General features: G+C 36.0%; 1 protein-coding gene and 1 long non-coding RNA gene across 20 annotated transcripts in view; one reads left to right on the top strand and one right to left on the bottom strand.

The window, feature by feature from the left end:
* The window catches only part of LOC144852842 (uncharacterized), a 137178-nt gene that overhangs the window by 15860 nt on the left and 93968 nt on the right, over window positions 1-27350 (top strand). The gene's annotated exons all lie outside the window — the stretch shown is intronic.
* Window positions 1035-27350, bottom strand: part of LOC144852817 (uncharacterized) — a 44027-nt gene continuing 17711 nt past the window's right edge. For 2 of the 19 annotated variants that reach the window (XM_078710798.1, XM_078710797.1), the window contains exons 2-6: window positions 19442-22501; window positions 10274-18742; window positions 8647-9783; window positions 4820-7213; window positions 1035-3376 (exon numbers count right to left, since the gene is read on the bottom strand). In XM_078710798.1, the coding sequence (XP_078566924.1) occupies window positions 3078-3376; window positions 4820-7213; window positions 8647-9783; window positions 10274-18742; window positions 19442-22463 (15321 nt within the window). In that variant the 5' untranslated portion in view covers window positions 22464-22501 and the 3' untranslated portion in view covers window positions 1035-3077. Of the gene's footprint in view, window positions 3377-4819; window positions 7214-7340; window positions 8154-8646; window positions 9784-10273; window positions 18743-19441; window positions 22502-26331; window positions 26577-27350 lie in introns of those variants that run through there. The other 17 variants (XM_078710808.1, XM_078710813.1, XM_078710805.1 and 14 more) reach the window with 17 other exon arrangements.

The raw sequence follows: 27350 nt of genomic DNA, 5'->3' as shown, positions 1-27350 counted from the left end.
ATTAATATATTATATTCTGCTTCAGTTTGCTGCTCAATCATCCTTGAGGCTGTCAATTTTTAAGTGCAATGGAACACCTTGATGGTTAAATTGGGCACTGAAGTGTGTAAAATGGAAACAATTATTTAGATATAGTTGATATAATAATAATGCAGGATTGCACATACAATGTAAAACTAGGTTGACCAATCATTGCATTGTTTTCATGTTAAATATCTATACAGATTTGAGAACATGCATACCTGACATGATGGGGTGGGAGAGGAAAGAGCCAATCTGTATGGTTTCAGAAACATTTTTAAAAATTTGAAAGTTTCAATCTTATTAGGCCTACAGTATAGGCGCAATCAAGTTACTTTTATTTTCCCCTCAATTGTATATTATAAGTATGTTATCAGTCTGAAAAGGTCAAAGGGCACTCTCAAAGTACATGTTATTGCTTGGCCTCAGGGCAATAAATATTACATCTTATTTCAGTTTATGGGCAGTTTCAGTTATGTTAATATGTGACCATAGCTAGGCCCAGGGGCCACCGTCAAATGACCTTTTGGTGAACATGCTTTGAACAAACATCTGAGCTGGTATGTATAGCTACTATTTTCGCAGCTGTCGTTTCGCATCTTTTAATTATGCAGTTTAGACATAGGAACAGAATCTTGATATAGGTCTACATTCTCTATTGTATGCTAGTACATTTTATCAATTTCCATCCAAAATTTAAATTCATGTTTTGTACGCAACACAATCAATTGATTTAATAGTTAAATAGATTATTTCTCCATGGTTAATACATCTTAATTGAAATGGTTTGAAGATTGTAGCATGACCAGAGTGTGGCTCAATGGGTAAAGCTGTAGGCATGTAAATGTTAAACTTGACCTCTACATTACATGACCTCAAATGTCACCAATGGATCAACCATACCAGGTAAAAATTTACACACAAAAAACAATAGTTGTAAATGGTCGCGAACTGCACATCATTAAAAATATTCTACAGTACAGTACTAACAAAATGCATTTATGAAACAGAGCTTTAAACTTGGATTACAAAAATTTATTAACTGATTTACCATTTACATGTGTATAGTAGAACAGAGTGAAGAATATTCTATAGTTAAAAAGTTACAAATGTTAGAATCTCCCACATCCACAAAAATATACTGTTTGCATACGAAAAATCTATGTCTATATTATCTAATATTATTACATGAAAATTGTATCGTAAAACTTGCCAAATACAAAAATACAATTTCCAAGGAAGGTGGTAACTGTTGCAACGCAACCAAACAATACATATATTCTATATAGGACTTACTTACTAAAGAAGGTTGCTATTCATATCTTCTTTTAGAGTTATGTGATAACATACAAGAGAAACAAACTTCCTACTACACGATGTGCATCAACACAGTGGCATATCTAAGATACAGGAGTATCTTACTTTTATTCAAATGGCAAGAATATTAATAATTACTGTAAACTGTAAAATATTTTTTTTTTTCAAAACTAAGCCTTAGAAAAAATATAGGCCTATATGTTATCCAAATTGGAAGTCTTAGGCAGGCCACTGTATATGTAGGCTATAGATCTTACGGTTCTCTTCCTATTCACAAACAAACCACATTCGTTTATTTTTTTTATGTAATTTTAAATGTTCATGGTTAAACATCAAACAGTTAGTCAATTTACTACCAAACCAGGAAACATAATCAATATTAAGATTTCCTAAAATTCATATTCCTACTACATTCATTGCATTTACATTTGCAAAACAGAAAGTAAAAATGTATCCCATTATAATGTCCGAGAACAATTGTACAGTATTTAATATCAATTAATAAAGCTAAATACAGATGATTAACTAAAATTCTGATAATGAAATGTTGATATATAAATATTAAAAAATTAATAAATTATTGAGGTTATACATAAATATTGGCATGCTAATATAATCGCATCTAATACAACATACCCAGTTCACTGTTTACACTGGTATCATACTATAAATTATGTGTTACCAACATAAGATTCAACATTTCTATTGTGATACAATATTTTATTAAAACCAGAATGAAATTAAATTTTGACAATAGTGAATGAACTTCCACAATAATATTTACATACCCAGGTGGAATTGCAACTATCGAAAGTTGACCAATTTTGTTGTCATAAAAGTTTCTACAATACTAAAGATATTTAGCAAAAATTATTAAACAGAAATCATGAATTGACACAATATGAAATAAGAAACAAACAATAATACAACTGCAAAATTAACCTAGAACACAGATGAGAATGTCTTCATGTTATACCTTTTCTTCATCCCTTCTTTTCAAATAATGGCAAAAACCAAAAAAAAGGTTGCTTAGCTGGAGACTAATTGGTGTTCCCCTTTTTAAAGTTTACTTGTGTCCATAATGTTGGAAAATATTAAATTAAATTCACAACAATCGCACTTCCATTGTCCTTTCAATACGTAACATTCCTATGAATATGCATTTTTAGATCTGGAGCGCTCTAAATAAAACAAATTCACAGAATGGTATAATGAATCCATCAGTGTACAAATCCAAAATAAGACAGGTTGCATTTGCTGGAGCGCATTCCTTGAGTTGGATCCTGTACAAACAATCTTTTTGTGTCACATCAACCCGTAAAAATAACTGGAGCTGGAGCTTGGGTTTAAATGTTCTTGACACATTACAGAAACATTTCGCTGGAGAAACATTTTCATTCTCATTTTCTACTTAAATCGTTCAAGTTTTTCCATTTCTCACGGTTGGTATTGAAGTTAAAAATATATGTTCGCAAAAAAAAATCTGCATTGCGTAATTAATGTCAAATACACAATCCACTAGTAAGTAATTCATCAAAATTTATTGGTAGAAAGATCATTCTGTCAATTTCTTCAAAAAGTGAATGGCAAGTTTAAAGACTTTAGTATGTATGTGGTTATAACTTCCAATCAGTTTTTTTATTATTAATTCAAGTGTAAAAATCCATAAAGGCACTCATCCGATAGTTATTTTCATGTCATGAGGTAGACATGTTAAAGAGTTTTATCAATCATATAATTTATTTCTTGTCAGTGTCAGATTCCGATGAACTAGAGGACGAGGATGAGGACGAGGAAGACGAAGAGGACGAAGATGAAGAGCTAGATGAACTTCCTCTTAATCGACTAATAAGACCTCGCTTCTTTTTCTTTTTTCGCTTTTTCTTATCTTTCTTAACGCTGACATCTGCTTCTCCTTCAACCTTAGCACCACCTCCAAAACTAAAACCTAGTCCACCAGATACATCTGGAACTGATGGAAGTTCTACTGAGCCTTGTACACTAGTGTCTGCATCTACATTAGAACCAAATGATTGATCTGAGGATAAACATATTCAAGATTGTTAATGCTTTGAAAATAAAAGCTATATAAAAATGTCATGCTTTATTAAAAAAAAAAACTGATCTGGAAAACTCCCAAGGGTGTGTGTTCCAAAAAATAATTGTTTTATCAGTTGAAATACAAAAAATATTTTTTTATTTCTGTTTCAGAGAAAAAATAAATAGGGAAGGTATGCACAGCACATAAATGAAAATAATAAAATTATAAACACAAATGGTAATTAATAACAAATGTATAACATGCAAATCAGCAATTGATTTTGATTGGTTTCTTGAATGAATTAAAAACTATTATAAGGAATGGCTAAATATCATGCATGATGAGAATCTACTGCAGATTTTGAGGAAGAAAAACTGGTTAGAGCACATTTCAAACATTTGTAAAAGCAAAACATATCCAAATATAAAAACCAAATCCAAGCAATGTTAATCCATCCTACCTATGGTTCATCAACCACCATAATTTACACCAAAAATATCCCTTTAAATTTATATAAAATACTAACAGGCTATATAGTAAAGAGCATTTTCTCACAACCTCTTCCTGTAGACTTAAATATGTCCCATTGTCTTTTGAAAACTAAATTTGACCCAATATATCAATACAGTATTTACAATATATAAAGTTAATACTGTAGAATTCTAGAAGCTGTAGTACGAAAAGATTATTGCAGCCACTGAGATGTAATTGTGTACATGTTCCAATATATATATTACCAGTGTATCTTAATGTAGTGTATGAAACCAAGTGTATCTATAAGTAATAATAAACATGTAAACTGTATATGGAAAAATCAATAACTATTATAACTATTACAAAGTCTACTGTATCTGTAGATTCCAAATAACAGAGTAAAATAAATATAGTGCAGGATAAAGTACTAGATTGTAAGTTACCTTTTACATAATTTTTGTATTCATATTCTACTTTATTCTGTAATATCAAATAACAAAATGCAAAAAGCTACAATGTGATACTATCAGTATATTTAAAAAAAAAGTATTTCCTATTGTACAATGCTATTTTACATCAAATTATAACTACAGTATATTAAAGTACATTTAATGATTTTTAGCACAGCATTGCATTATATAAGACATGCCAATTTATTAGTAAAGTGTACAGTATGTATTGTTTTTCAGTGGATGATTAGCAGTTTATCACTTCAATAGCAGTTGCCTGGTTGTAAGCATTCCAACACATGAATGATTGAACCAAAACTTGATGTAATTTGGATAATTTTATCCATTCCACAAGTATACTCCATATATACAAGCATTATATAAGCTAGCAATAACGTTCCAAATTATTTTACAGTGACAGTAACTTTATTAGTTTCAAAAGTTCAGTACTTGCAATATTGTAGAAAATAAATGCTCATCAAATTTTGGTTCTTTTTAATCTATTCATAATTCTCACCTCCAGGTAAAGTAAATTGTAATTCCCCACCACCATCAGGTGCACCAATATCAATACTTGTGCCACCATCAATGTTGGCATCTGATTCACCACCTACACTAGGCATGGCGATACCACCACTGAGATCAACATTTGGTAATTCAATGTTTGCACTACCACCAATACCACTTAGATCTGGTGAACCAATGACTGTGCTTGAGTGGTCAATGCTTGCACCCCCTCCAAAGCCAATATCAGACGTGTCTACATCAACAGTTGGTTTATCAATATGTGCGTTTCCCCCGAAGCAAACTCCTGGTAAGCCAATATCTGAACTGGGTTTACCGATGGTTGCACCACCTCCAAAACCAAAATCAGGTGTGTCTACATCAAAACTGGATTTATCGATGCTTGCACCACCTCCAAAACCAAAATCAGATGTTCCTATGTCAACACTAGGTTTATCGATGCTTGCACCACCTCCAAAACTGAGATCAGGCGTTTCTATGTCAAAACTAGGTTTATCGATGCTTGCACCACCTCCAAAACTGAGATCAGGCGTTTCTATGTCAAAACTAGGTTTATCGATGCTTGCACCACCTCCAAAACTGAGATCAGGCGTTTCAATGTCAAAACTAGGTTTATTGATGCTTGCACCACCTCCAAAACTGAAATCCGGTGTGTCTACGTCAACACTGGGTTTATCGATGCTTGCACCACCTCCAAAACCAAAATCAGGTGTTCCTATGTCAACACTGGGTTTATCGATGCTTGCACCACCTCCATAACTGAGATCAGGTGTGTCTACATCAAAACTGGGTTTATCGATGCTTGCACCACCTCCAAAACTGAGATCAGATGTGTCTACATCAAAACTGGGTTTATCGATGCTTGCACCGCCTCCAAAACCAAGATCAGGTGTGTCTACGCCAACACTGGGTTTATCGATGCTTGCACCGCCTCCAAAACCAAAATCAGGTGTTCCTATGTCAACACTGGGTTTATCGATGCTTGCACTACCTCCAAAACCAAGATCAGGTGTGTCTACGCCAACACTGGGTTTATTGATGCTTGCACTACCTCCAAAACCAAAATCAGGTGTGTCTACGTCAACACTGGGTTTATCGATGCTTGAACCACCTCCAAAACCTAGATCAGGTGTGTCTACGCCAACACTGGGTTTATCGATGCTTGCACCACCTCCAAAACCAAAATCAGGTGTGTCTATGTCAACACTGGGTTTATCGATGCTTGCACCACCGCCTCCAAAACCAAAATCAGATGTTCCTATGTCAACACTAGGTTTATCGATGCTTGAACCACCTCCAAAACCAAGATCAGGTGTGTCTACATCAAAACTGGGTTTATCGATGGTTGCACCACCTCCAAAACCAAGATCAGGTGTTTCTACATCAATAGTTGGTTTATCAATATGTGCGCTACCTCCAAAGTCAACTCCTGGGAATTCAATATCTACACTAGGTTTATCGATGCTTGCAACACCTCCAAAACTGAGATCAACATCAACACTGGGTTTATCGATGCTTGCACCACCTCCAAAACCGAGATCAGGCATTTCTATATCAAAACTAGGTTTATTCATGCTTGCACCACCTCCAAAACTGAAATCCGGTGTGTCTACGTCAACAATGTGTTTATCGATGCTTGCACCACCTCCAAAACTGAGATCAGGTGTGTCTACATCAACACTGGGTTTATCAATGGTTGCACCACCTCCAAGACTGAGATCAGGTGTGTCTACATCAAAACTGGGTTTATCGATGGTTGCACCACCTCCAAAACCAAAATCGGGTGTATCTACATCAATAGTTGGTTTATCAATATGTGCATTGCCTCCAAATCCAATTCCAGGTTTGTCTATATCAACACTGGGTTTAGCTATGCTTGCACCGCCTCCAAAACTGAGATCAGGTGTGTCTACATCAAAATTAGGTTTCTTGATACTTGCACTGCCTCCAAAACCAAGATCAGGTATTTCAACATCAACACTTGAACCACCACCAAAACCAGGTACATCAATATCCAAACTAGCAATACCTCCAAGACTTACATCTGGTGTGCCAACATCACGACTGGGCTTGTCAATATTAGCTTCACCACTAAGACCGAGGTCTGGCTTGCAAACATCGCCACTGGGCATGTCAATGCTTGAACCACCACCAAAACCAAAAACTGGTTGTCCAGTCAATACATCAATACTGGGCATGTCTGGTTTTTCAACATTACCTCCAACTTCTACATTGGGTCTTTCGACATTTGCACTACCTCCAGATTTGTCTACACCAAACCCCAAATTAATATCCGACTTCCCAATACCACCTCCAATATTGAAACCGAAACCAGAGCTTGGTTTACTAATGTTTATGTCATTTCCAACTTGGACATCAGGTAAACCTACATTAAAACTATGTTTGTTAAACATCTCAACAATCACCATTGTTACTTCAACCATCACCATCAAAATTAATGGCATCACCAAAACTGATTTCATTATTTTGTTATCAGACCCTCTCAAAATTACCTTAGGACTGAACATTTGAGTCTGGCTTATCATCAGGTACAATTTTGGAAAGGACTGAACTAAAGAAGAGTCCAAATCCACTTTCTTTCTCTCTCTCTGAATCTGTTGGAGAAGCAGTATCTTTGTTTTCACTTGATACCGTCTCTTTTTCAATGTCAGGAGAGGTGATTTGCAAATCACCATCAAGAGAGCCTTTACGCAAATCAGAATCAGAAGAGCCAATATTCAAATCAGAATTTGGAGAGTTGATATTCAAATCAGAATCAGTTTTAGCTTGGGCTTTAGTATTCGACCCAAAACTAGGGAGAAAATCAAGCAAGCTTGTACTCTTTGTTTCCTTTTCAAGAGGTTTAGGAGATGATTGAAGTAAATCAGAAGCAGATGAGGTAATATGCAAATCAACATTAGAAGCATCGGTATGCAAATAAGTTTTTGTTTCAGGTAGGGTTTTTGTGTTTGAACCAAAACTAGGCAAAAAATCAAAAAGGCTTTTACTCTTGGTCTCCTCTTTAATTTCAGGAGATGTTTTATGCAAATCAATATCAGAAGATTCAATATGTAAATAAGAATCTGTATCTGAATTTGGAGAATCAATATTCAAATCAGAATTTGCAGAGTCAATTTTCAATTCGGAATCCGAGACTCTTTTATTTGACCCAAAACTAGGCAGAAAATCAAGTATGCCTTTATTTTTTGTTTCATTTTCATTAGTAGAAGTGGATAAAGAGTCTTTTGATTTGTCGCCAAATCCAAAATTGAATGGAAATCCACTTTTTGTGGTCTTCTTTTCACTGTCATTCTTTTCACTTCCCTCTGAAAATATTTCATGAAAACCTCTACTACAATTTACTGTATATGCTAAGATCGGTAATAAGTTTATCATTATCTGTATATTATTGAATAATTATGTAAAAATAGAATATACAAAATACAGTATTTCTAAATTAGGGAGAAAATATGAAAGTGTAAATGATGAAATTAAGTAAAAATTTGAAAGGTTTTAGATGTGATTTTTCTTTTTTTTTTCACTACATCAAAAAACAAGTTTCCTTGTATTCTGCTCTACTATTCTACTGAATTTAATGTTCAAACCTGCAGGTATCATTTTAAAATAGGAGAACAATTTTATCCTAATATAATAATATTCAAATAATATTGAATAGAAGTACAGTGTATTTGTCAAATTGTAAATAAATCTTTGGAAACCATACAAAAAAATTATTAATTGAAAATCTACTGTACAAACCTGTATAATACAAGATATAAAATGGTAAAAATAATGTAATGATTTGTTAAATGAACTTACCAATTTCAACTCCCATTTCAATTGATTCTGAAGATAATGCTCCGCCAAGTCCAGATGCACCAAGTCCAGATGTATCAGCTCCAGCAGCTATTCCTATTCCACCTCCTAGTGATGGAGTATCAACATCAATCTTATTATCCAATCCTCCCAGAGATGGCACGTCAACTTGAGCTCCACTTTGAAGGGATGGTGTATCAATTTCACCTCCTAATCCTCCTTCAACAGATGGAATGCTTACATCTGCTCCGCCACCAAGTGATGGTGCTACACCATCTACTGAACTTCCTATATCTCCTCCAAAAGATGGCTTTTTAACATCAATTCCACCACCTATGCCTCCACCAAAGGATGGTAATTTAATATCAACATCACCTTCATCCATGGCTCCTCCAATAGAAGGTGTTTTAATATCAATATCGCTTCCAATTGATGGTTTTTCAACATCAATTCCGCCTCCTATGCCTCCTCCAATAGATGGTGTTTTAATATCAATATCGCTTCCAATTGATGGCTTGTCAACATCAATTCCAACTCCTATGCCTCCTCCAATAGATGGTGTTTTAATATCAACATCGCTTCCAATTGATGGTTTTTCAACATCAATTCCAACTCCTATGCCTCCTCCAATAGATGGTGTTTTAATATCAACATCGCTTCCAATTGATGGTTTTTCAACATCAATTCCGCCTCCTATGCCTCCTCCAATAGATGGTGTTTTAATATCAACATCGCTTCCAATTGATGGTTTTTCAACATCAATTCCGCCTCCTATGCCTCCTCCAATAGATGGTGTCTTAATATCAACATCGCTTCCAATTGATGGTTTTTCAACATCAATTCCACCGCCTATGCCTCCTCCAATAGATGGTGTTTTAATATCAACATCGGTTCCAATTGCTGGTTTTTCAACATCAATTCCACCACCCATAGATGGTGCATCAATATCGACCCCACCCCCTATTCCGCCACCAAAGGATGGTTTTCCAATATCAATAGAACCTCCTAGTCCCCCTCCAATAGATGGTACTTTAGCTCCACCTTCAATCTCTCCACCAAGAGAAGGTGTTTTAATATCAGCATCACCTCCAAATGATGGTTTTTCAATATTAAATCCACTTCCAATTCCACCACTTGCATCTGAGAAATAAATAAATATACAGCCATTAAAAAAGTTGATAGGGGGAACGTGGCGTGCTGATTTATTTCAAGATTTCTATAAACAGAAGGCTTCAATAATAAATACTATTACTGTGCTGTACAACACAACAAATTAAACTGTTCGTAATGACAATTGAAACAAGTTTGTATAATATTTGTACTTTTATATATATTTTTATCGTTTCAAATTAATTAATTAAATTTCAGTATATCACCGGGCGGTTTAGAATTATATATATATATATAAATCCAAAGGCAAATTACTGAAAAAATGACAATGCTGTGGGTATCAGTGGCTGGATCTCAATGGAGATAAAAAGTAAAAACAGCCAGAAAAGTTAGCATATATATATATATATATACACACATCAGGCAAGGAACATTAATTCTAAACCGCCCGATGATATACTGAAATTTAATTAATATATATATATATACAAAGTCTAAAATCAAATTTAAACAAACTTACCGATATCAGTCTTTGGTTTGCTTATGCCGAACCCTCCTCCAATCGAAGGTTTTGATGATTTAATATCCACATCAACATTTGGTACAACTACGTCAGCATCCATATTTACATCTGGAACTTCAGCATCAAAATCAGCATCTGGCACTTCTATGTTGCCTCCAAAGCCACCACTTAAATCTGGCTTTTTCACATCAATTTCAACCTTGGGCTTAGATGACTTAACATTCAGATCAATATTTGGTTTCACAACATCTACATCAATTGATGGAGCTGCAATTATTCCACCAACATCTCCAGAAATGTCTCCAGATGAATTGAATTCAGCTTTGGGAGCTAACTTTCCTGCAAGATCAATTTTTGGACGATCACCTTTATCAGCATTAACGGCTGGTACATCTACCTTTGGTGCTTTAACTCCAATTCCAAAAGATAACTTTCCTTTGTCATCATCTGTGTCAGATTCTGTAGTACTGTGATGTCCTTTTTTACCACCCCCAAATGAAAAACCAAATCCTTTCTTTTTAGATTTCTTAGACGGAACGTCACCTTTGATTGAAGCATCTGCATCAATTTTGACATCTACATCACCTGTAGCTGCTCCTTTTGGAGACTTTACTGAACCACCAATTTTTGGCAATTTGAAACCAAATCCTCCTTTTCCTTTATCTGCCTCATCTTCACTTGATGATGTTGTAGAATCACTGTGTTTCTTTCCACCGAATCCGAACTTAAAACTTCCTTTTGCTTTTGGCTTTTTTGGCTTTGGAACATCTGCTTCAATGTTAGCACCTCCTTCTATCTTTGGCCCATCGACATCTACTTTAGGTGATTTGACATCAACGCTTGGAAGACCAGCAGCAATGCCACCTATCTCTACACCAGGTGCGCTTCCACCAGCTTTAATATCTACGTCTGGTCCACTAACTTTGATATCACCTCCAACTTCTGCGTCAGCATCAGGAAGGTCAGCTTTTATACCACCTTTAGGAATATCAATGTCTGCACCACCTCCAATAGATATATCACCTTTTGGTTTTTTAATATCAACGTCATGATGCTTTTTGCCACCGAAACCAAATCCGAACCCTCCTTTGGCTTTTGGTTTCTTCACTTTAACATCGGAATCCAAATCTACATCAGGTACTTTAACACCAGCATCAATATCTACATCTGGTCCACTGACTTCAATATCACCACCAACTTTTACATCAGCATCAGGAAGTTCAGCTTTTATACCTCCTTTAGGAACATCAACATCATGATGCTTTTTGCCACTGAACCCAAATCCAAACCCTCCTTTGGTTTTTGGTTTTTTCACTTTAACATCAGCATCCAAATCTGCATCAGGTAGTTTTCCACCAGCCTTTATATCAATATCTGGAGCACTGACCTTAATGTCCCCACCAACATCAGTATCAGGTACATCTGGCTTTGGTTTCTTCCCTCCAAATCCAAATCCAAACCCTCCTTTACCTTTTGGTTTTTTTACTTTAGCATCTACATCTACATCAGGCACTTTTCCCCCGGCTTTTATATCAACATCTGGAGCACCAACTTTAATGTCCCCACTTAGTTTTCCATCGACATCTGGGATATCAGCTTTTATTCCTCCCTTTGGCACATCAACATCCATGTCACCACCAATAGATACATCAGGTTTTGGTGCTTTGACATCAACATCAACAACAGGTGCAACTACACCAGCATCAAGGTCTCCTCCAATATTAAGTCCTCCTTTGGGAAGTTCCCCTTTAACATCAATTCCAGCTCCGCCATCAAGATCAGGTCCAGAAATATTCAAATCAGCTGAAGGAGCCTTGATTCCAGCATCAATTTCACCAGATGGCAACTTTCCTCCAACATCAACATCAATATCTCCATTCAAATCACCTTTTACTTTCGGTGATTTTCCAGAAAAATGAGGTAATTTTATTCCAAACGATCTTCGTTTTTTCTTTTTGTCATCATCATCGGAATCCGAGTCACTGTGATCATGATCTTTTTTACCGCCAAAACCAAATCCGAATCCAAACCCTCCTTTGGATTTTGGTTTCTTCACTTTAACATCAGTATCAATATCGACATCAGGTACTTTGCCATCAACATCCATGTCTACGTCTGGTCCACTAACTTTGATGTCACCACCCACTTTTGCGTCAGCATCAGGAAGGTCAGCTTTTATACCACCTTTAGGAATATCAATGTCAGCACCACCTCCAATAGATACATCAGCTTTTGGTTTTTTAACATCAACATCATGATGCTTTTTGCCACCAAATCCAAATCCAAATCCTCCTTTGGCTTTTGGTTTCTTCACTTTAACATCGGTATCCAAATTTACATCAGGTACCTTTCCACCAGCTTTTATATCAACATCTGGAGCATCAATCTTAATGTCCCCACTTAGTTTTCCATCGACATCTGGGATATCCGCTTTTATCCCTCCCTTTGGCCCATCAATATCAAAGTCACCACCAATAGATACATCAGGTTTTGGTGCTTTGACATCAACATCAACAACCGGTGCAACTACACCAGCATCAAGGTCTCCTCCAATATTAAGCCCTCCTTTGGGAAGTTCTCCTTTAACATCTATTCCAGCTCCACCACTAACATCAGGTCCTGAAATATCTAAATCAGCTGAGGGAATTTTTGTACCAGCATCAATATCAATATTACCAGATGGTATCTTTCCACCTATATCTGCATCAATGTCCCCATTGAGGTCACCTTTCACTTTTCCTTTTGGAGAACCAAATGAAAAATTAGGAAACTTAAATCCAAAACCACTCTTTTTCTTTTTGTCATCATCATCGGAATCTGAGTCACTGTGATCATGATCTTTCTTTCCGCCAAATCCAAATCCGAACCCTCCTTTGGCTTTTGGTTTCTTCACTTTAAGATCGGCATCCAAATCTACATCGGGTACTTTTCCACCGGCTTTTATATCAACATCTGGAGCATCAACTTTAATGTCCCCACTTAGTTTTCCATCGACATCTGGGATATCAGCTTTTATTCCTCCCTTTGGCACATCAATATCCATGCCACCACCAATAGATACATCCGGTTTTGGTGCTTTGACATCAACATCAACAACAGGTGCAACTACACCAGCATCAAGGTCTCCTCCAATATTAAGTCCTCCTTTGGGAAGTTCCCCTTTAACATCAATTCCAGCTCCGCCATCAAGATTGGGTCCAGAAATATCTAAATCAGCAGAAGGAGCCTTGATTCCAGCATCAATTTCACCAGATGGCAACTTTCCTCCAACATCAACATCAATATCTCCATTCAAATCACCTTTTACCTTTGGTGATTTTCCAGAAAAATGAGGGAATTTTATTCCAAACGATCTTCGTTTTTTCTTTTTGTCATCATCATCATCGGAATCCGTGTCACTGTGATCATGATCTTTTTTACCGCCAAATCCAAATCCGAATCCAAACCCTCCTTTGGCTTTTGGTTTCTTCACTTTAACATCAGTATCAATATCAACATCAGGTACTTTGCCATCAACATCCATGTCTACGTCTGGTCCACTAACTTTGATATCACCACCAACTTTTGCGCCAGCATCAGGAAGGTCAGCTTTTATACCACCTTTAGGAATATCAATGTCAGCACCACCTCCAATAGATACATCAGTTTTTGGCTTTTTAATATCAACATCATGATGCTTTTTGCCACCAAATCCAAATCCAAACCCTCCTTTGGCTTTTGGTTTCTTCACTTTAACATCTGCATCCAAATCTATATCAGGTACCTTTCCACCAGCTTTTATATCAACATCTGGAGCATCAACTTTAATGTCACCACTTAGTTTTCCATCGACATCTGGGATATCAGCTTTTATCCCTCCCTTTGGCACATCAATATCCATGTCACCACCAATAGATACATCAGGTTTTGGTGCTTTAACATCAACATCAACAACCGGTGCAACTACACCAGCATCAAGGTCTCCTCCAATATTAAGTCCTCCTTTGGGAAGTTCCCCTTTTACATCAATTCCAGCTCCACCACTAACATCAGGTCCTGAAATATCTAAATCAGCTGAGGGAATTTTTGTACCAGCATCAATATCAATATTACCAGATGGTATCTTTCCTCCTATATCTGCATCAATGTCCCCATTGAGGTCACCTTTTACTTTTCCTTTTGGAGAACCAAATGAAAAATTAGGAAACTTAAATCCAAAACCACTCTTTTTCTTTTTGTCATCATCATCGGAATCTGAGTCACTGTGATCATGATCTTTTTTACCGCCAAAACCAAATCCGAATCCGAACCCTCCTTTGGATTTTGGTTTCTTCACTTTAACATCAGTATCAACATCCATGTCTACGTCTGGTCCACTAACTTTGATATCACCACCAACTTTTGCGTCAGTATCAGGAAGGTCAGCTTTTATGCCACCTTTAGGAATATCAATTTCAGCACCACCTCCAATAGATACATCAGCTTTTGGTTTTTTAATATCAACATCATGATGCTTTTTGCCACCAAAACCAAATCCGAACCCTCCTTTGGCTTTTGGTTTCTTCAATTTAACATCTGCATCCAAATCTACATCAGGTACCTTTCCACCACCTTTTATATCAACATCTGGCGTATCAACTTTAATGTCTCCACTTACTTTTCCATCGACATCTGGGATATCAGCTTTTATTCCTCCCTTTGGCACATCAATATCCATGCCACCACCAATAGATACATCAGGTTTTGGTGCTTTGACATCAACATCAACAACAGGTGCAACTACACCAGCATCAAGGTCTCCTTCAATATTAAGTCCTCCTTTGGGAAGTTCCCCTTTTACATCAATTCCAGCTCCGCCATCAAGATTGGGTCCAGAAATATCTAAATCAGCAGAAGGAGCCTTGATTCCAGCATCAATTTCACCAGATGGCAACTTTCCTCCAACACCAACATCAATATCTCCATTCAAATCACCCTTTACCTTTGGTGATTTTCCAGAAAAATGAGGGAATTTTATTCCAAACGATCTTCGTTTTTTCTTTTTGTCATCATCATCATCGGAATCCGAGTCACTGTGATCATGATCTTTTTTACCGCCAAATCCAAATCCGAATCCAAACCCTCCTTTGGCTTTTGGTTTCTTCACTTTAACATCTGCATCCAAATCTACATCAGGTACCTTACCACCACCACCTTTTATATCAACATCTGGCGAATCAACTTTAATGTCCCCACTTAGTTTTCCATCGACATCTGGGATATCAGCTTTTATTCCTCCCTTTGGCACATCAATATCCATGTCACCACCAATAGATATATCAGGTTTTGGTGCTTTGACATCAACATCAACAACAGGTGCAACTACACCAGCATCAAGGTCTCCTCCAATATTAAGTCCTCCTTTGGGAAGTTCCCCTTTAACATCAATTCCAGCTCCGCCATCAAGATTGGGTCCAGAAATATCTAAATCAGCAGAAGGAGCCTTAATTCCAGCATCAATGTCACCAGATGGCAGCTTTCCTCCAATATCAACATCTCCATTCAAATCACCTTTTACTTTCGGTGATTTGCCAGAAAAATGAGGGAATTTTATTCCAAATGATCTTCGTTTTTTCTTTTTGTCATCATCATCTGAATCAGAGTCACTGTGTTCATGATCTTTCTTTCCGCCAAACCCAAATCCGAATCCAAACCCTCCTTTTGCTTTTGGTTTCTTCACTTTTACATTTGCATCAACATCCGGCACCTTCCCATCAATATCAACATTTGGAGAACCGATGTTGACATCTCCGCTTAACTTTCCATCCACATCTGGGAGGTCAGTTTCTACTTTTCCTCCAGCATCAACACTACCACCAATAGAAACATCTGGTTTGGCAGTTTTAACATCAACATCTACATCTGGAGCTACCACGTTGGCATCAACATTTATTTCTCCTTTTGGCAGTTTAGCATCAATGTCTGCCCCACCATTTCCACCAACATTCACGTCTGGTCCAGATAGATTTAAATCAGCAGAGGGCAATTTTCCTCCAACATCAGCATTAATATCTGCATCTAAATCACCTTTTACTTTTCCCTTTGGAGAACCGAAAGAGAAATTAGGAAATTTAAAGCCAAATGACCATCTTTTCTTCTTCTTTTCATCATCATCATCAGAATCTGAGTCACTATGATCTTTTTTTCCACCAAATCCAAAACCACCTTTTGCTTTTGGTTTCTTTACCTTAACATCTGCATTTAAATCTACATCAGGTACATTTCCACCAGCCTTTAGATCTAAATCTGGAGAAGCAAGTTTGATGTCACCACTTAGGTTTGCATCTGCATCAGGGAGATCAGCTTTTACATTTCCTTTGGGAACATCAATACCAGTACCAATTGAAATGTCTGGTTTTGATGTTTTTACATCAGCATCAATTTTGGGTGCCACAATTTCACCTCCAACTTTTACATCTGGTCCAGATAAATCAGCAGATGGCACCTTTCCGCCTACATCGACATCAACATCACCTTTGGCTTTACCTTTTGGAGAAGTGATAGAAAAATGTGGCAATTTTATTCCAAAAGATCTTCGTTTTTTCTTTTTCTCATCTTCTGATTCAGAAGAACTATCATCATGATCTTTGTCTTTTTTCCCACCAAAGCCGAATCCAAATCTTCCTTTACCCTTTGGTTTTGGTACTTTCACACTTGCATCTAAATCTACATCTGGTACTTTACCACCAGCTTTGATATCGACATCTGGACTTCCAATGTTGATATCACCTCCAATGTTTCCTCCTACATCAGGAATATCAGGTTTAGGAGCACTGACAGATATATCAGGCTTGGTTGTTTTGACATCAACATCAACAGCAGGTGCAACAACACCAACACCTAGACCTCCTTTGGGTAAACCACTACCTATTTCCAGTCCTCCAGATGGTACGTCACCTCCAACTTCAATATCTCCAGATGGCAATTTCCCTCCGGCATCAATGTCAATTTCACCAGAAGGCAACTTTCCTCCAGCATCAATGTCAATTCCTCCAGAGGGAACTCTACCTCCAAACCCGATTCCACCAGATGGCAATTTTCCTCCTGCATCAATGTCAATTCCTCCAGATGGCAATTTTCCTCCAGCATCAATGTCAATTCCTCCAGATGGCAACTTTCCTCCAGCATCAATGTCAATTCCTCCAGATGGCAATTTTCCTCCAGCATCAATGTCAATTCCTCCAGATGGCAACTTTCCTCCAGCATCAATGTCAATTCCTCCAGATGGCAATTTTCCTCCAGCATCAATGTCAATTCCTCCAGATGGCAACTTTCCTCCAGCATCAATGTCAATTCCTCCAGATGGCAATTTTCCTCCAGCATCAATGTCAATTCCTCCAGATGGCAACTTTCCTCCAGCATCAATGTCAATTCCTCCAGATGGCAATTTTCCTCCAGCATCAATGTCAATTCCTCCAAATGGCAATTTCCCTTCTGCATCAATGTCAATTCCTCCAGATGGCAATTTTCCTCCAGCATCAATGTCAATTCCACCAGAAGGCAATTTTCCTCCAGCATCAATGTCAATTCCTCCAGATGGCAATTTAGCTCCAGCATCTACATCAATATCACCTTTAACTCCTCCTTTGGGTGATTTTCCAGAAAATTTAGGAAATTTAAATCCAAATGATTTTCTCTTTTTCTTCTTTTCCTCATCAGAATCTGAAGAGCTGTCATCATGATTTTTCTTACCACCAAATCCAAAACCAAAACCTCCTTTAACCTTTGGCTTTTTAATTTCTGCTTCTGCTTTTGGAATGTTAACATCCACATCTGGTTTGTTAGCCTTTATATCTAAATCAGCAGAGGGTACTACATCTACATCACCTTCAAGTTTCAATCCTCCACCAAGTTCAGGTCCCGAGACATCTAAATCTGTTGATGGGCTTTTCACATCTATGTCCACTCCCGGAGAAACTAAATCAACATCTGCTCCTCCTCCAACAGACACATCAGGTTTCTTAGTTTTAACATCAATGTCAACATCTGGCGATTTCACATCAATATCTGCTCCACCACTTGCTTCAACATTTGGTGCATCAACGTCTATTCCTGCAGACCCTTTTGGAGATCCAAAATTAAAACTAGGAAATTTTATTCCAAATCCAAATCCTTTTTTCTTTTTTGGACTCCCGTCAACATCAAATGCACCAGAGGCATCAATATCAAGCTTTGGATCATCAACTTTTGGTGCATCTACATTAACACTGGGACCATCTATTTCCCCTTTCAATTTGGCATCTCCTTTCACCTTTGGCGTTTTTGCAGAACCTTTAATTTTAGGTAATTTAACTCCAAATCCACCTTTCGGTTTCTTTACATCGACATCTGCTTTTACGTCAATATCAGCATCTGGTGCTTTTACATCAACATCTGGTGTTTTGATATCAACATCTCCGGATATGGCACCTCCTACACCAACATCTAGGTCACCTTTAGGGGCATCTCCTAAGAAAATGTAATGTGACTTATAAGCATATCAATGAATACAAACATTAGAGTTCCCACATTGACAACAAATATTTGAATAGGGAATTATTTAAATACAGGATACTATATTAACTATTCAGCACATGGGGTATTGCTAAGCCCCGCAAACTACAAAAAAACATAGGAAACTCCTTGAAAATAAAAGTGATTGAATCATGTAGTATAGTCACTTCATATGTCAATTAAAACAAAATCAATTGTTAATTGGTAATTATTTTCAACCAAAAACTAATGCATTTTACCCCTTAATTTTTTTCTTCTGTATAAAATTAGGATTTGATGAATTTTATTTAGTGTATCATTTATTCCCAATGGAGTGCATAGAGAAGTATTGATACTAACAACTTAACTAACATTTTTAACATAAGGGCTTATTGCTAAACCTTGTTTGAAACAATAAACTGACAATATTCTAATTCAATCAATAGTATATAGGGATATTAGTTTTATTTAGTTTAGTTTTTGGAGTCAATTAGCACCAATTTCCTTTACAAAATGGTATTGGACATGTGTAATAATATATTATACTTTTTAATACAAAAGTGATAGGCCTATATACAGCACAATAATGGGGATTGAATATAATAATAAAATGTTTAATCCAATCTTTAAACTCTTTCCTAATGCGTTCAATTTAGATAAAAATATCAAACTTACCTTCTGGCAAATTAATTCCAGCTCCTCCTCGGACACTTGGTGCATTGAACTCAGCATTTCCACCAACATCTAAATCACCTTTTGGTAAGTCAACATCGATGTCTCCTTTAACACCAGCATCAACATCAATTTTTGCTTCAGGACTTTTTCCACTAAATTTAGGCATCTTAATTCCAAATGATCCACTTTTCTTGGGTTTCTTAGTTTTAACGTTAGCATCTACTCCTACATCTATATCTGCATCAGCTTTGGGCACATCGACTTTAGCACCATACGCAGATGTGTCTGCATCTACAGTAGCTTTCCCACTAGGTGAAAGACATGGAATATTTATTTTAGGCATTTTTGCTTTCGGGCCGTCTACATCACCTTCAAGAGTGGCAGATCCTTCAGGTTTGTTTTTCTTTTTTCTGAATGACAAATTTAAAGTTCCTTTCTTCTTTGGAGTTTTTGTCTTCGCATTTAAATCCAGGTCTACATCTGAAACATCAAGATTAGCTTTTGGAAGATCAACATCTCCACTTGCACCAAGAGACAGATCAGCATCAGGTGCATCAACGTCAATATCAGGTTTAGGAATGTTAACATCGACATCAGGTTTACCAATGTTAACATTGAGATCAGGTGTAGCAACATTAACATCGACATCAGGTTTGGCAACTTTAACATCGGCATCTACTTTTGGTGCAACAAGACTGACATCACCTTCTATTCCTGCTTTTGGACTACTAATATCTTTAATACCTGTAACCTCTATATCAGCATTAGCACCCACATCTGTATTGGTGTCATAGCTACCCTTTCCTCCAAAACCAAACTTAGGAAAGTGCAGTCCAAATCCACCTTTGTGCTTTTTCCCATCTACTTCAGTAGAAGCATCTACATCAGCTTTTATCTTTGGTTTCTTTTCTTTCTTGAATGATAAGATTTTAGGCTTTTTAATTTTCTTTCCTTTTGGTGATTTAACATCAATGTCTCCACTAACAGTTGGTACATCAACATCTATATCTCCTCCAACTTCAGGTTTCTCAACATCTCCTCCAATATTAATGCTGGGTCCACCAATATTAACGGAAGCATCAGCTGAAGGGATATCACCACCAATACCAATTCCTGAATTACCCCCAACATCAACACTAGGGCCTTTAAGGTCACCACCAATTCCACCTTTAGATTGAAGGTCAACAGTTGGCACATCAACATCCATGTTTCCACCAATTCCACTTCCTATGCCAGGTCCTTTAATGTTTAGATCAGCTGAAGGAATATCACCTTTTACACCTCCTCCAATTCCTAAATTAGGTGTATCTGTATTAAGATCAGCAGAGGGCATATCACCTTTTAAATCTCCAACAACTGCTGCACTACCTCCAATACCAAAACTAGGTCCTTTAGTGTCTACTGAAGGAATATCACCTCCAATGTTCCCACCAAGATCAATACCACCAGAAGGTCCTTTAACTTCAAGATCGCCTGAAGGAACATCAACATTTAAATCTCCAATACCACTGCCACCAATTCCAGGCTTTTTAATGTCAATGTCGGCTGATGACCCTTTAGTGCCAATATCAATTCCAGCACCACCTCCAAATCCAAGACCAGGTCCTGAAATACCTACATCACCACTTGGTACATCTATTTTTCCTCCAATATCAGAATCACCACCAATGTTGAGGTTTGGCGTTGAAATATCAGTTTCAGGTCCTTTAACATCTATATCACCTGAAGGAATACTACCCTTGATATCTGCACCTATTCCAACACCACCTTCAATATTCCCTCCAACATTTTGACCTTTAACATCTAAATCACCAGACGGAAGGTCAACTTTGCCAACTCTTGCATTAATATCAGCACCGCTATCTATTTTAGGTCCACTAATACCAATGTCTGTGGACGGAACTTCACCACCAATTCCAATAGCTCCACCAACACTAGGTTTACCGGTTTTTACATTTACTTCAGTATCATGTGAAATGTCCATATCTGGAGTATCAATTTTTGGAAACTTAATACCTATTCCACTTTGGTTTTTACTTTTATCTTCATCTTCATCCGATGAGGATAGAGAGTCCTCTAATTTTTTCTTGCCTCCAAGAGAAAACCGAAAACCGCTTTTCTTTTTCTTGCCTTTATGTTTTGGTTTTTTAACATCAGCTTTTAGATTTATTCCTGCTTCACCCTCCGGAAGTTTAGCAGATCCTCCTGCATCTGCTGTTGCTGCAACTTTTACGTCCGACTCTTCTCGGTGATGCTTTTCTGAATCAGATTTACCTAATTTAAATCTTCCACCAAATCCGCCACTGCGCCTCTTTTTCCTTTTAGCACTCTTCTTTCCATTTACCGTTCCATCAAAACCACCTTCCACTTTTCTTGAATCTTCATCAGATGAGGATGAGGATGAAGATGACGAGGAAGAAGATGAAGAAGATGAATTGTCTTTTCCAAATCCAAATTTAAACGGACCAAATCCGAATCCTTTCTTATGATGTTTGTGTTGTTTAGTACTAGCTGCTGCTTCAACTTCAGCTCCAGCATTAAGTTCTGTTGAAGCAGATACATCTGGAAGATCAGCTTCATATTCTCCATTAATTGTTTTAGATGGCAATGATCCTTCTAACATTGTATCAGCATTTGAACCTGCATTAAGTCCAACATTAACATCAGCTCCAGCAGATGTTTCTAAATCAGCAGCACTTTTAATTCCATTTGATACATTAGTATTTACTCCAGCATTCAAGGTATTATCAAGATTAATTTCTCCAGCATTGATGTCAACTTTATTGTCTGTATTTATGTCAACTCCAGCTTTTTGATCAGTATTGATGTCAGTTGCTAATCCAGCTCCAGCATTAAGATCAGCTCCAACATTGGCTCCAGCATCTCCTTTCACATCAGATACAATAGCTGCTCCAGCATCTACTTTTGCATCTGCAGAAACATCAGCTCCAAGATTTAAGTCAACTCCACCACCAAGGCCAAAACCTCCTCCTTCACCTCCTATTGACACGCTAAAAGACATGTCGATAGTCTGTTAACCTCCAGCCAATCTTTAGATTTCTGTAAAAAATACAAATATTCACATTACTATATGTAAACTATTTAATGATTTGATTTGAATCTATTTGAAAATCATCATAAACAAGTCCATATACATGGCTGCAGTCGCATGTGCAAATTTGAGTTAGTGTTTACCGACCGACCGACCGACATAGTGAGCTGTAGAGTCGCATTTGCACACGACTAAAAATACAAAATATTGGTAACACTAAACATATTGTCCCCCTGAAAAAATAATTTTCAACTTCACATCCACATATTCATTCACTTTGACCAAAAATTGGATCCAAAAAATATTCATTTAAATTTTTAAAATAGTACCTATTGGCCAGAAATCAAAAATGTTTTTGGTTAAATTGCTAAACCATGCAAACCTCCAAAAAAAATAAATGTAAGTGTTTATTTTTTTTTGTCAAAGTGAATAACTAAAATTACTTAAATATTGAAACTAAAAAATATTTTTTTGAATATTTTGGTAAATGGAAATGGGAATATTAAATCAGTTTGAGCATGAATAGAAAGTATGTGTGTCATTTATTGTAATGCTATAGCATACATACATGTACCATGATTATGATATATACTCGGTATCGCGGACAACCTATCTGTGTAATAGGCATACTATTCCAAAAGAAAAGTAGGTTTGTTGAACGAAGAACCTAAATATTGATAGACATTTATTATAAGTGGTGCATACTGCTCATTAGTACTGAACCTGTAGATCTACTATTATTTGTGCATGACCTATTCTGTATTATTTCAACTATGAGATGGCACTTGAAACTTCAATTACAACATATGAGTAAAGTGTGCATGTCTAAATTGTCACCAGCTATTTACTATTTATGTCAATGTACTACTAAACAAATATTCATAATAGATTTACAATCAATACTGTTTGAATGTTTGCTGACGCATCGACAGTAAGACTGTACTATATTTAAACTATAAGTTTGGAAACAAATATCAAACATTTTTAGAAAAATTGGTCATTGGTTATTAATTGTTAAATAATTAACATGATCGATTCGAAAGATTTTAGCATTTTTATTAGCCATCAATACTACAGTATTTACAACATCTCTTAATTTAAGTACAACTGTACTATATTTAAACTATGTAATGTTATTAACTTATGGAAACAAATATCAAATATTTTTAGAAAAATTGGTCATTGGTTATTATTGTTAAATAATTAACATGATTGATTCGAAAGGTTTTAGCATTTTCATTAGCAATCAATACTACTGTATATTTACAACATCTAATTCAAGTACGACTGTACTATATAATGTTATTAACTTATATGTTTTGAAACAAATATCAAACATGGTTAGAAAAATTGGTCATTGGTTATTATTGTTAAATAATTAACATGATGGAAAGGTTTTAGCATTTTCATTTACAACATCTCTTAATTTAAGAACAATTTAATTGATTTATTCTGAACAAAATTTACTACTGTATTATAATATGACTAGTCTATAATAGATGCATTATATTGTTATTGAATGATTGACAGACAGACACACCAGAAAAAAATCATTCCAAAATAAACATATTGATTTCACCATATTAATTATCATTATCTTATATTCCTCCTTTTAGACATTGTACTGTAACACAATTTATCATTATCAACAAAATATGGTGCAAAATTCAATATATTTAAAAATTGGTGAAAGAATAATATTGTAAGCTGTACTGTATTAACAGTCAAAACGCTGTATGGTCTACATGTATTGAAGTTGTCTTAATTAGGTGGTTATCTAAGTAGGGTATTGAAGTAGGGTACTGTACTCATCTTAAGTGTGGTAATGCAACCTAAATTTCCAAGTTTCATTAAATACTGTAGTACCCATACTGGGAAGCATCAGAACTACAGTAGCATGTAGTACAGTGTTTAAAAATCTTACTATACCATTACCCCCCCCCCCCCCCTCTTTTACTTATTTGTACCTAAAGTGCCTTCAACTACAGTACAACCCTGCTATAGATACAATTTATTTTCAATCCAAGACAATTCAATCACAACTAAAATATTCATATTTTTATGGTTGAATTACACTGCATGAGATCAATCCATTACACTTTGATGACTTTGAAAAGGAAAGTTAATGGATTATTGAATCAGTGCTATGGAATTAGACAACTAGCTTTGTATGGATACACGTTTAGGTGTGATCAAACACCCTCTCATAACACCAATTACTCCTTTTTATCACAGATATAAATTTACTACACTAAATTGATGCTACTATGGTAGCGCATGGGAAAATTCAGAATTTTTCAAATGGGGAAGTACTAAAATATAATGTTAATATCAAGTAAATGATTAAAAAGTAGTTGCTGTTTAAAAAAATGGGAGCTTGCAAAGTGAGGCATTGGTGTAAAATGGTTACATATATACAGTACTCAACTACAAAAAAACTACCAAGAAACTGTAAATTAATCAATTTCATAACACAAAAACACATTGTAAATTGAAGGTCATCAGTCAATGAACTCTACTGTACAGTACCTACAAATAGAAATGGGCTTTTGTAGAGAGGGGGTGGGGAAGGTGCTCAGTCAAACAAATTAATATTATAATGAAGCATGACCCAAAGATGGTTACTACCTGTAGCCCTAGATCATGTTCCTAATAACACTGCTGATAATTACAGTATATTAATAATTTATATGTGTACTACTGGAGTTTCTCAATATTTCGAGCCCTCATCCCGAAGAACAATTTTTTGAATACGGGAAAATACATCTCATGGCCTTAGGTATAAATTTATTATTTAGGCTTTACTACTACAATACAGTTTCCCAAACACATTTTAGACTTCTGGTAAGCATCTAGGATACTGTACAAATTGTTTAAACTAAAAACAATATTTGCAAACTTGAGCACAGTCTGAACAGTTTTCTAAAGTTTGCTAGTGAAGATTCAGGTCAATTTTTTTTTACTAACTTTTTTCGTCAAATTTAATTATACTATTATGCAACATTAAAATGGCATATTTAACATAAGCAAATTATATTTTCAGGGGGAAAATATATATAATTCTTAATTAATGTTTTTTCTTCCAAAATAACCCACTTGAAGTAAAGATCTACTCTAAATATTGTGTCATACAAACAGTCATTTAAAGTACATTAGAAATGTATTTAAATGTGCAAAGACTATTAATCACAAGTAAAACAAAAGTTGGCCTACTGGATTGCAGCTTGCATTAATTACTAAATTAGAAAGGAGCCCTCATATTATTGAAGACCCAACCAGTGGGTACCAAATTCAAATTTACAATTTCTAGCTTAATTATGAATTCTCACTGCAAAATATGTACCTGTATTTCTGGAATTTAAATCATAAAACATCATTAGTGTTCTGTACACTATTATTTATAACATTCCTAAAGACTGCCCCAGGGATGTGTGTTGTACCAATTTTAACATGTGGTAACAACAGTAATGGCGTTCATGATTTACAAAGTAGGCTTACTTCTACTAGGCCTAGTTTCACTCATCTCTGTGGATGGCAAACCTGCTTGGAAACTTTAACACTAATAATAAACAAAATAATACAAATAAAACGGGTTCAAGTAATATTATTTTATTTATATCAAGAAAGTTCTTAGAAATAAATGAAATTGTGCTAGTTTTATTTAAGAAGTAAGACACACCCCCTATCAGTGTGGTCGGCCAGCGATGCTGCTAAGTTAGTTATTAAGGCCTCGCCTCCTTCTTGGTGGAATCTTACAGCCATCGCATAATATATTCTAAAACTTACGTTGTTAACAAACTTTAAACTACAATAAATTCGCCATAAATTCTACTCTTACCTATCTATCGTAGTATTTCTTATTATAAAATGTTCCGACGTAATGTTTCACACGAACTAGTTATTCCATTTTTTCATTGAAAGTATCCCGCGGTGCTTGATCTAACCTCTACTTTCTGCCTACTACAAACTGGGCGTAATATAATTTGAGCGAATGCACATTCCAACTCCTCAGAAAGCTGGATCATGCGCAGAACTATCACACCCAAAAGCATTCCATAGCCCACGCGTAGTACTGACACATTCCATCGGTAATTGCTTTCTTCAAAATCACAAGCTTGGCACTAGCTTACTATTCGTAAGACAAAACAATAACCCGCAACAATTGTTAAAATAGGGTCATTGGCAATTTAAATTCCACGAGGAAAATGGGTAGTTAGTTATAGGCTACAAGTGCATTGTTATCCACATTACATATCGAAAGTTGTTACCAGAAGGAATTTTTCAAAAGCTATCAAATTCAAAGACGAAAATGTTTGCCTTTCTTTATAAAGTTTCTTCAACTCCTCAAAACAAAAGAAAACAATCTCGACACTCGTCCCCGTTTTTATATCATTGGCCAAGTGAAAAAAAATTACAAAGTTACTAAACTTTCTAGATATTTATTAAAACAGAAAATTAGCGGGGGAAAACATGCAAAAATCGTAGGAAGCCTAACTGTTTGCAAGTTTGCTTTTAAGTTTTATATTATATCCGCAATGCTGGTTGACCATTAAATCCAGATAAGCCACCCCGGGGATGCGGCGTACGTCCACATACCAAAGCTATGCTACATGCGACCTTGGTGTATGTTATCCGTCGTCAACAACCTGAACACTTGCAAAAATAATCGGATCCAGTCTACAACAATTTTATCAAGGTTGTTTTTTTAAAGTACAATTCAATAGCTAATATTTGCATTGCTGTAAGATTTTTATCAAACATTTAAAGTGTTGTTCAAATACACTGTATATGTAATTAGCGTTCTTTTTACAGAGAATCCAGCAAATGTTATTTCACGGAAAATGGTAAAATCTAATG

Source organism: Antedon bifida, chromosome 9 (genome assembly GCF_963402885.1).
Source record: "Antedon bifida chromosome 9, ecAntBifi1.1, whole genome shotgun sequence".
Taxonomy (NCBI): Eukaryota; Metazoa; Echinodermata; class Crinoidea; order Comatulida; family Antedonidae; genus Antedon; species Antedon bifida.
Note: the sequence above shows the minus strand (reverse complement) of the source record. Positions and strands in the feature narration are given on the sequence as shown.